Raw genomic sequence first — 10,963 nt, 5'->3', positions numbered from 1 at the left:
CGGCCGCCCCTGACGCCTGGGCTCCCGGGGCCCTTCTCCTGCGGCCCGGGCGCCGGCTTCTCCTCTCCCGGTGCCACCGCGGGCGCCGCTTCCGGCTCGGTCCCCCCGGGGGGCGGCCGCCCCGCACTCCCCTCTCCTCGGCCTCAGTCTCCAGTGACTGCCCCCACGGTCTCGCGGGCTGGGTGTTTCGGGGCCATTCCGGTGGGGGGGTCAAGTATTTATTTTTGGCAGCAACAGGTTTTGCGGCCGGGGGGCCCTCAGCGCTCCTGCAGGGAGATATAGGGGACCCACTGGTTGTTGCCCCGGCTCTCTTGGCAGTAGCTGGCTACTTCCACCAAGCCGTGGCTCTTCCAGGCGTCCGTGTGAGGGTTCTGGGGAGGGAAAAGGAGGGTTCAGTGGGAGCCGCAGGGGTAGGCGGGGACCTTCCCGCCCTGCCCGCTGCGGGGGGACGGGGGAGCCGGGACACGCCGCGCGTGGCGGCTCACCGTGACCAGCAGGCAGTGCAGGTCCCGCGCCTCGGCGGCGCCCTGCGCGTCGGCCGGCTCTCCCAGCAGCTCCGCCAGCCGCTGCATGCCCGACACCCGCACGATGTCGATGTCGTTGTCGCAGCAGAAGGACTGGATGAGCGTGAAGTGGATCTGCAGGGCGATGTCCCCCTCCTCCTCCTCATCGACGGCCAGGAGGCAGAGCACGACGCTGTCCGGGTCCCTGCGGGGGCGGGGGGAGGCGGGTGAGGCCGGGGCGCCGGGGCTCGCACCGGCGGGGGGACGTCACAGGGGGTCGCAAAAGGTCAGCCGCCAGGGTGCTGCAGGCCCCGTCCCCCCAAGAGCCCAGAAGCGCGGGTGCACAGCGGGGAGCAGCCGGGGGCGTCCCGGCCCCGCGCAAGAGCCTGCAAAGCGGAGGGCGTCGCGGCGCCGCAGCCGGGCGGCTCTGACTCACACATTCATCAGCTTGGCCGACTCGTACACCCCCACGGTGAGGCGGTCCTGGCGCTGCGCGGCCACCAGCAGCTCCTCCACCGCGGCGGTCACCGTCTGCATCCTGCGGCCACAGGGCAGCGGGGTCAGCGCCGGGAGAGCCCGGGGCAGCCGCCGCCCGGCCCGGCCCGGCCGCCGGGGACCCGGGTACTTACTTCTGCGCCGCATTGTCGCACGTCACGAGCTCCTCCAGGGTCATGGTGCAGTTATAATCCACAGTGATGCGCCCCTCGGCAGTCCCCGGAGAGAAACAGCAAAATGCGAGCCAACAGCTCAAACCTTCCTACGGAGCTTCAGGAGGCAAGCGAGAGCTTCCCCAAAAAAGAAACGAGAAAAAGAAGAAAAAGCCGAAGATAGTACAAAGTCCTTGGCGAAAATAATCCAAGCAGCCGTGAAAGAAAACATCCGAGTCCTCAGCTTCAGCGATCTGAGGGCGAAGCGGCCGGCGCCGTCTTTTATAGACTTTTGGTAGAGGGGCGTGTCCCGGAAGGTACCGCCCATCTCTCCTATTGGTGGAAACACAAAAGCGAGAGTAGCAAGCGCTACGATTGGTCGGAGGCGGGGAGGGGGGGGAGCGCCGGGCAAGGTCGCCCCACGTGGGGGCGAGAACTGAAGGGGGGGCCGAGAGTGCCAGAAAAGAAAAAAACAGAAGTTTTTCTCTTGATTTCCCGGCAGCCGCGCCGCGGTTCAGGGCGCGCGCGGGATTTCCAGCGCGTGAGGCGGCCTGGACTGGGTTGGGGGGTTGGAATCCCCTCCTTGTCCCCGGAGAGTCCCAAGCCCTAGCCTTTCCCAGGCTCTACTCAGAGGGCTGCATGGGGAAGGGGCTCGGGTTGCAGCGTGGTTTCTCCCAAGCAGAAACAAGCGGTTCTTTCCGGGCTCTGGAGACCCCAGACCTTGGGTGACTTAATTTCCTAAGGAATGCACCGCTGGCCTCATTGGAGGGTGCATACAGTAAGTGCTCAGTAAGGCTGGTGGTCGCAAGGGGACTCTCCAAGTTTCCCAAAAGTGAGGGCTGCAAGGGCCACCTTCTGGTCCCCACCTGTGCTTTGAGAATGAGCACCGGCCTCCTAGGGCTGGAAGAGGCACTTAATAAAACAAAGGCACACACTCCGTGCTCAGTGTGTGCACAACGCGGTCGCAGTAGGATGCCGCTGAGGTCCCCAAAAGTAGAGGCTGCAGAGTCCTAGGCACCCGCGGGAAGATACCAGGCGCCAACTCTGCGCACCGGGAGTTTCAGGGCGCGGTGCGCGTGGGAGGGAGCGCAGGTGCGGCTGCCTCAAGGCGCTGCACAGGACCGCCCCGCCCCCTGCCGGCAGCCTCTGACCATGGGAGAAACCTAGGCTGGGAGAAAGCGAGCCAGAGACTTTCCGGCTTGCGCGCTGCACGCTGCCACCTCGGCCACAGTCGCACCGCTCCCTCTCGTGAGGGCGCCGACATGCACTGAATGCATGCTGTGTACCAGGAGCCCCCTCCCTGTAGCGTGGATTATTTATAAAATCCAGGACCTGGGAAAGCCCGGGCCGTGCAGACTGGCATTATGCAATAGGGAAAACTGAGGCCTGGAGAGGCCATCACCGCCCAGTTCGTGTCGCATTCACGCGTGGGCTGGCCCGGGAGCACGCTTCACGAGCGAGGCAGGCAGGCCCGCGTGGGTCTGTCTCCCACGGTCCATCGGGGGCTCCCGGATGACTCACATCTGCGTCCCGTCCCCCGCCAGCCTTGGGTCTGGCTTCAGCCCGCAGGCTCCGTTCCCCCGGCTCCCGGCCCGCGAGTCCGGCTGACGCATGGCGCCACCTCCGCGCCACCCACCGCAGGGGCGCGAAATGTCCCGGGCGTGTGAGGTGCTGCGGCGCCACCTGCTGGCCGTACGAGGTCACTGCGCTCGCAGCACCGGAAGGACCGGACTTGGGGAGAGAGAACGGTTAGTAATGTTTTACGTGGAGCGTATTTTACATATGGAACATATATTTTACAAGTCCAGTATTTTGGGGGTGGAACGCAGGGCCCCCATGCTGGGCAAGCGTTCTAGAACTGGGCCACATCCCCAGCCCCTAGGCCCTCCACACGGAGCTACATCTTTAACCTGTTTTTTTATTTTTTATTATGAGATAGGATCTTGCTAAATTGCCCAGGCAGGGCTTGAATTTGAGATCCTCTTGCCTCAGCCTCTTAAGTAGGTGGAATTAAAGGTGTGTACCCGGCTAGGGCACCTTTAGTGTAGTAGTAATAGTAGCGTTAGTATGGCAATATACACATATGAACATGACTTCAACCGGTCCTAACTATACAAAGAAGCTACAGATATACACACAACGCTATGTAACCGCCACAGCTGGAGCCACTACGTTCGTATCCTCCTTAACATCAACTCTGCTCAGTGAATAACGAGGCTCCTTCACCCTGGTCACCTCTCACCCCCATTCTGCCTCTGTGAAGGTGCCGATTCCGGAGGCCTGCTTATTTCACTCTGCACACTCCTCGAGGCTCATCCTCAGTGCTTGCATCAGAATTCCCTCCCTCTTTAGGGCTGAGTAATAGTCCACTGAATAGACGGACACAATGTGCTCATCTACTCACTCCTCTGCAGGCAGTGGGCTTACTTTGGGTTACTGTGGGTGCTGATTTTCTCTTTTTGTTTTTGCTTTTCCTTTCAGTACTGAGAATGGAACCCAGGGCACTGAGTTACAGCCCCAGTCCTTTTTTATTTTTTACTTTGAGACAAGTTTTACTAAATGCCTAAGTTGTCCAGGCAGGGCTCCAACTCTCAGCCCTCCTGCCTCAGCTTCTCATGGTGCTGGGATGACAGGCCTGTGACACCATGCTGGACTCTTGAATTTTGACTTTCAAAACTTTTGTATCACAAGCCTTGAGATGTAGCCCAAGGTACTGGATTCCATCCCCAGCACCACAAAAACAAATAAATGAGTAAATAATAAAGTTACATTATGGCTGGGCACAGTGCTGGGAGGCTGAGACAGGAGGATCACTATGAATTTGAGGCCAGCCTGGGCTACATAGTGAGATCTTGTCTCGAAACACAAAATAAAAAAGGCTGGGGTGCGGCTCGGGGATGAGCACTTGCCCAGCACGTGCAAGACCTTGGGGTCCATCCCCAGCACCACAAGAGGAACAGACCAGGAAGAAAAGAAGAGAAAAGATTAGGGCTCTGTGTGTGGCACCATCCTACAGCTGGAGGCCATCACATAGTTTCCCTGCAGACCTGCCAGGGGTGGCTTGGTGCTGGTGCATGGGGAGGGTATAAGACCACTTCCGGTAGGCTAGTCTGGGTAGGGTTCTCTGAGGAGGTGACATCTGAGCCAACACCTGAATGATACGAAAAGGCCAGGCTTGAGAGACTTGGGGAAGGTGGTCCTTGTGGAGGACATGGCTGTGCAAAGGCCCCGGGGCAGCACAGAACCCAGTGCAGTGCAGGAGTAGCAAGGAGGCTACAGGAGCAGAGCGAGCTAGGGGCACAGAGGGAGGGGGAGGGGCAAGAGGGCAAGGAGCCGAGAGGATGCCCGTGGTTCCCTGGGTGTAGCCAGGATGGCCAGGAAGGCCCTGGCGAGTCTGAAACCGGGAAGGCTGTGCTCTGACATCATGTTTTGCACAGACTGAACAAGAGACGATTCCTGTCCCCAAGGAGAGGTTTCCGGGCGAGAGTGACTCATCCTGGGAACTTCAGACGACTGTGAGACAGGAGCGGCGGGGAGGATGTGGGAATGAGCGTCAGGTGGTCAGGGTGGCGGGAGTGAGAGCCAGGGATCCGGGAGGCTGAGGCCCCGGGAGGTGGAGAGGACTGTGACGGTGTGCAGCCGGGGCAGCGTGGGGCAGAGAGGGCGGGGAGGGTGGGGGTGGTGTCTCACTGTGACAGGAGCTGCCGGGGGTGCTCAAGACCTCCTGGTTCAGCAGGGCAAGGTGGTGCACGCCTGTCCTAGCACTCGAGGAGGCTGAGGCAGGAAGAGCTCAAGTTAGAGCTCAGCCCCGGCAACTCAGAGACTAGCAAGACCCTGTCTCAAAATAAAGATATAAAAGGGCTGGGGGTGGAGCTCAGTGCAAAGGCCCTGGGCTCAATCTCCTGTTCTGGAAAAAAAAAAAGCTTGAGTTCAAATTGTCTGTACTTGGAAAGATTTGTAAGCTGCCCCACCTCACCTCCCGGTGAGCTGTGCATGCCTGAGTCAGTGACCGGCTGTCTCTGAAATGCCCTCCTTTCCGTGGAAAGCGAGGACAAAGGGATAACTCAAAATGATAAGCTCCCTGGGCTCAGCACGTAGCAGTGCTGCACACATGCCATCGTCACCATGACAGCCACCTGAAGCCACTCCCAGCCCTCCCAACACAGCCCCCCTGCCACCTCTGCCCGCAGTCCCCAGCACCTCCCACACCCTAAGTCACCCGGTTCCTGGGTCCTCCTCTGCTCACCCATGGGAAACCCTCCTGGACGTTCCTGGACCACTGGCCTTAAATTCACAGTGATCATCCTGCCTCAGCCTCCCACAGCCCTGGGATAAGAGGCGTGCGTCACCACGCCTGGTCTTGTAATTCTTTAAAACTATTGCGGGGCAGGGGGCGGAACCTAGGGCCTCCCACATAGGAGACAGGTACTCACCATTGAGCCGCAACTCTGGTCCTGTTTATCTATTTCACTGACAAGACTGGGAGTTGAACCCAAGGCTTCTACACTGAGGTCCTTCCCTAGCCCTTTATTTTTTCTTGTTTTGAGACAGGATCTCCCTCAGTTGCCCAGGCTGGTCTCAAACCCATGATCCTCCTGCCTCAGCTTCCCAAATAACTGATATTACAGGCATGTGCCACTGCACCGTTTTTTTTAAACTATTTTTATTCTCCTTAGCCTTAGCACCATTGAACACATGCTGTATTTTACTTATTCATCCTAATTATTACCTATGCCCCTTGCCACCTGTACCAGGACTGTTTTCACCTGTTTTAGTCACTGCTGTATTTCTAGTACATAGTAGCCACTTTATAAATGTGTGTGTGATGACTGAATGACTGAATGACCTCAACAATACTTTCCAAGTCTGAGTATTACATTAAAGGATGCATTAAAGGATTTAAAAACTGTGTAAAAGGAAGGAAGTATGTGTGACACATGAGCTTAAAATCAACATATGAGCTGGGTATGGTGGTGCACACTTGCAATCCCAGCTCTCAGGAGGCTGAAGCAGGAAGGTGGATATGAGTTCAAGGTCATCCTGGGCTATCTAGTGAGACCCTGTCTCAAAAAACCAAAGAATAAATAAAATTAAAAAAAACAAAACAACAAATTAAAATGAACATGTGTCCAAGCTCAGATTTAACTCATTAACTGATGAGGAATCTGTAAGATGTTATACCTGGATTAAGGGTCCCAAAGAACCACATATTTTATAGGCCATCAGGATGCCCAAATGGGGCCAGGGATATAGCTCAGCAGCGCAAGAGCAAGGTCCTGAGTTTGATTCCCGGTACCAAAAAAAAAAAAAAAAAACCACATTGACAAAGATGCCCAAATGAATTTGCTTGGTGGATGCTAAAGTACCTGAGGCAAACTTTCACTCTCTAAAAGATAATGTGCATTTCTTTTTTTACCCCCAGTACTGAGGCTTGAACCTAGAGCCTTCACACTAAGCTGCATGCCTAGCACCCTCTTTTAAATTTTATATTTTGGGGATGGGGATTTAGCTCAGCGGTACAGCGCCTGTCTAGCAAGTGCAACGTCGTGAGTTCGATTCCTGGTACCGGAAGAAAACGAAAACAAATAAATTTTATATTTTGAGACGGGGTCTCACTGAGTTGCTCAAGCTGAGTTGGAACTTGGGGCCCTCCTGCCTCAGCCTCCCAAGGTGCTGAGATCACAGGAAGGTGCCCCCATGCCAGGCTCCAACGTGCTTCTCATTGTCAGTCTGGACGTCTCAAGCCTTCAACTCCAGGCAGACAGATAAACTCAGTAGACAGGAAGTTCCCGGGCCTGCAGGACAAAGGCCAGCTACCCTGTTTTGGAGAGGCTGAAGTTCTTCCTGCACAATGCATGAGAATTGTTTCTGTGGCTCTCAAGTGTTTAAGAAATAGCTCAGACAATGAGATGGGAAGGAACCCCGGAATCACAGGCGGGGATGACTCTGTTGTAGTTGGCAGCTTCCAGCAAACTGCTGAGCTTTGAAGGGTCTAGGTCTAATTTAACATAAATTCTCAAGCGTTAGGTGTTTTTTTGTTTTGCTTTGTTTTGTTTTGTTTTTGTCTTACATTTGAGTCGGTCTCGCTATGCAGTTCAGGCTGGTCTTGAACTCAGTTTGTACCCAGGCTGGTCTGGAACTCGCAATGATCCTCCTGCCTCAGGCTCCAAGTGCTGGGATTACAGGCGTGTACCACCATGGCCAGCAGGGTTTTTTTGTTTTTTTTTTTTTTTTGAGACAGGGTCTCACTATGTAGTTCAGACTGGATTTGAACCCTCTATATAGCCCGGGCTGGCCTTGAACTCACAGTGATCCTCCTGCCTCAGCCTACCAAGAACCTGGGATTATAGACCATTTCCCTGTATCTTTGTGTTTTCACATGATGTCCTCTCTCTCTCTCTCTTTTTTTTAATGTTCTCTTCTCTTTGTCCAAATCTCCCTCATTTTAGAGAGGCATGGTGGTGCACACTTGTAATCCAGCATGCAGGAGGCAGAAGGATCACTGAGTAATAGGTCAGCCTAGACTGTGTGGTGAAACCTACCTCAACTTCTGGATTCCAATTCTTCATCTTATATGGACATCAGCCATCAGATCGGAGCCCTGTGTGTATTCTGCACTTTGCTCTTCCTATTTGGGAGGCCACCCCTCCTGTGCATGAGTGTTACCAGGTGTTGTCATCTTTAGTGCTATATAATATTCCACTGGGTGGATCTACATGAAGGTATTGGTCTGTTCTTATCAATGGATATTTGGATTGTTTTCAGTTCTTATTTTCCTATTATTATTATGAGGGCTTCAAAACCCAAATCAAATCCTCTCTTTAACATCATGCACTGAGCCAGCCCCTCTCAGTCTAGCACACTGCCAGGAACCCAACTGTCTTGATAATGTCTGGCTGTGCTTGGAGGTCCACTCTGCCCCAGCCAGCACCAGGAGCACATCCCAGAGTCACTGGGCACAGCCATGCTGCCCTCAGATTCCAGACCCAAGGAACCAGCAACCTAAGAAAAGTGAGTTTTACTTGGGCGTAGTGTTGCAGGCCTGCAAGACCAGCACTTGGGAGGCTGAAGCAGAACTGCAAGCTCAAGCCGAGCCTAGACAACTTAGAAAGATCCTGTCTCAAAATAAAAAAAAATAGGCTGGGCGTCGTGGTGCACGCGTGTAATCCCAGCACTCAGGAGGCTGAGGCAGGAGGATCATTGCGAGTTCGAGACCAGCCTGGACTACAAAGTGAGCTCAAGGCCAGCCTGAGCTGTATATCGAGACCCTGTCTCAAAAAGACCTAAATAAATAAATAAATAAATAAATAAAACAAAAATAAAAAGGGCTGCAGTGAAGCTCAGTGTGAAGGCCCTGAGTTCACTCCCCATTACAGAAAGGAAAGGAAAAAAAGAAACAAAAAGAAGAAGAGAGTTGTTTAAATCATTATATTTACTGCCCCCTCATTGAAGAGAGGTATATCCCAAGGCTGTCAGCTGATGCCTAAAACCTCAAATAGTATAAAATTGTTATATACTGTGTTTTTTTCTATATACACATATCCATGTTAAAATTCAAATTATAAATGAGGTACAGTGAGAGATTAGCAATAACTAATAATGAAAAAACAATTTACTGTAACAAACTCATGTGAATGTGGTATCTCTCAAAATGCCTTATGTGTGGCATTGATCCTTGTCGACCATAACTACTCTGGCTATATTGGGGGTATTTGTTACACAGTAATAGCTAACTAATACACTGGTGTTATTTTATATTTTGCCATGCTGGAGATGGAACCCAGCCACTTTAGGCAAATGCTCACAAATGCAGAGTCACATGCCCACACCACACTGATGCTCTATTACTTATGTGTTTCCTTCTTTACTTTGGCCATTGGAGTCCTGCTGATCCCATATTCACTGTGTCTAGCACACAATGGCTCTTCCCTCTCTCTGGAATATGCTTCCCCCTTCGAAAAGAGGTGTGGTCCCCACCTTTTACCCCACTAGTAGATATTGAACTCTGGGCCTGCACTGAGTTACATACTCAACCTGTTTTTTTTGTTGTTGTTGTTATTTTATTTTATTTTATTTTTGTCTTTTTGAGACAAGGTCTTGCTATGCAGTTCAGGCTGATCTTGAGCTCACTTTGTAGCCCAGGCTGGTCTCGAACTCGCAACGATCCTCCTGCCTCAGCCTCCCAAGTGCTGCGATTACAGGCATGCACTGCCACACCAGGCTATTTTTTATTTTGAAGACAGTGTCTCCCTAAATTGCCCAGGCTGGGCTCCAAATTGATGATTTTTTTTTTTTTTTTTGTACCAGGAATCAAACTCAGGACCTTGGGCTTCCCAGGCAGGCACTGTGCCATTGAGCTATAACCCTGGCCCTCTGGGCTCCAAATTGAGAGCCTCCTCCCTCAGCCTCCCAGAGCGCTGGAATGAAAGGCAAGGTGTGCACCACAAAACCTGGCTATCAGCGCGTTTACCTTTTCTTTTCTTTTTTTTTTTTTCTTTCCTTTTTTTTTTTTTTTTTTTTTTTTTGAGGCTGACTTTGAACTAACAGTGATCTTCCTCGTAAGTGCTAGAATTATAGGCATGGGCCACCACCAAGCCCGGTTTATCAGCTTTCATTTGGACTAGAGAGTTCCAGCACTAGGTTCCTGAATTCTAATACTATACTCTAGATTTCTCCAGGATCCAGAAATCTGCCCCCGCATCCAGGTTTTGGCAGGCTTTTTATTCTTTTGTGTGTGTGGCGGGGGGAGGGTACTGAGGATCCAACTCAGGACCTTGAGCTTGCCAGGCAGGTGCTGTGCCCCTGAGCTACATCCCCGGCCACCAGATCCAGGTTTTGGAATCCAGCCGCCCCCAACATTTAGACCCAGACCCAGAATTCAAGATCCAGCTTCCACAATCTGGACCACCAAGATCCAGAAGAGAGGTGCAATCCTAGCACTTGCGAGGCTGAGGTAGGAGGATCCCAGGGAGTTCAAGATTAGCCTGGACCACATAGGGAGATCCTGTCTGAAAACAAAACAAAACCTGCTACAGTCATTCAGGATCAAGACTCAAGAATCCAGTTTTACGAGATCTGGTCTCCTCCATTCAGGTCCCCAATCCTGACCCTGGAATTCCGGAGTCAAGCTCTGGCGTCCAGGTCCCCTAAGATCCTGGCTCCAGGATCCAGCAACCTCTCCCCAGATCCAGACCCTGGATTTCGGGCTGCAGGCTCCGGACTCCCATCTCTCCAAGATCCAGGCTCCGGAATTCAGGGCCGGCGATCCGGACCGGGAGCCAGCGGCAACAGTTAAACTGGGATTTTTGAAAATCTGGCGCCAAATGTCCCACCCCGGGAGGGACCGTGACGCCCAAAAGATCCTGGCGGGCCAGGGGGCTTCCCGGGCTGGACAGTGCCAGACTTCGGGATTTCCCGCCCACGGCCCCTCACCCCCAAGGCAGAAAGGAGGGTTCCGGGGACTTCCTAGAGCCCTGGGATTGGGGTCAGTGTTGGGGTTCGCACCCAGCACCACGGTCCGGCTGGGGGAGTCCTCAAACAGGTTCCTGACAGCCCGTGCCTCAGTTTCTAATGGAAACGGGCCTATGCGTCCCCCACATTCTCAGTGCTTATGGATCCCGGGGGCCCGGTGGGGTGGACTGGCTATCTGAGGGGCGCTACAGCTGTCACTTCCCTCCCCGCCACCCGCTCCCCGCCAAAATTTAAAAATCGCCCAGCGCTTCCCAAAGAGCTGGGAGGAGGAGACAGCACCACCCTGGGCAGCGCGGGGCTCTCTGGGACTTGGAGTCCAACGGAAGGGGGAACGGGGCGGGG

The 10,963-nt window shown here is 53.6% G+C and overlaps 1 protein-coding gene across 1 annotated transcript in view; it reads right to left on the bottom strand.

Moving 5' to 3' along the window:
- Nucleotides 1-1,419, bottom strand: part of Gadd45b (growth arrest and DNA-damage-inducible, beta) — a gene marked incomplete in the record, with an annotated part of 1,797 nt that extends 378 nt beyond the window's left edge. Inside the window, 4 exon segments of the mRNA XM_005405823.2 lie at nucleotides 1-371; nucleotides 486-708; nucleotides 940-1,041; nucleotides 1,133-1,419. Coding sequence (XP_005405880.1) covers nucleotides 258-371; nucleotides 486-708; nucleotides 940-1,041; nucleotides 1,133-1,176 — 483 coding nt within the window.
- Between the last annotated feature and the right edge of the window lie 9,544 nt (nucleotides 1,420-10,963).

Source organism: Chinchilla lanigera, unplaced genomic scaffold (genome assembly GCF_000276665.1).
Source record: "Chinchilla lanigera isolate Chin_1 unplaced genomic scaffold, ChiLan1.0 scaffold00094, whole genome shotgun sequence".
Lineage (NCBI taxonomy): Eukaryota > Metazoa > Chordata > Mammalia > Rodentia > Chinchillidae > Chinchilla > Chinchilla lanigera.
Note: the sequence above shows the minus strand (reverse complement) of the source record. Positions and strands in the feature narration are given on the sequence as shown.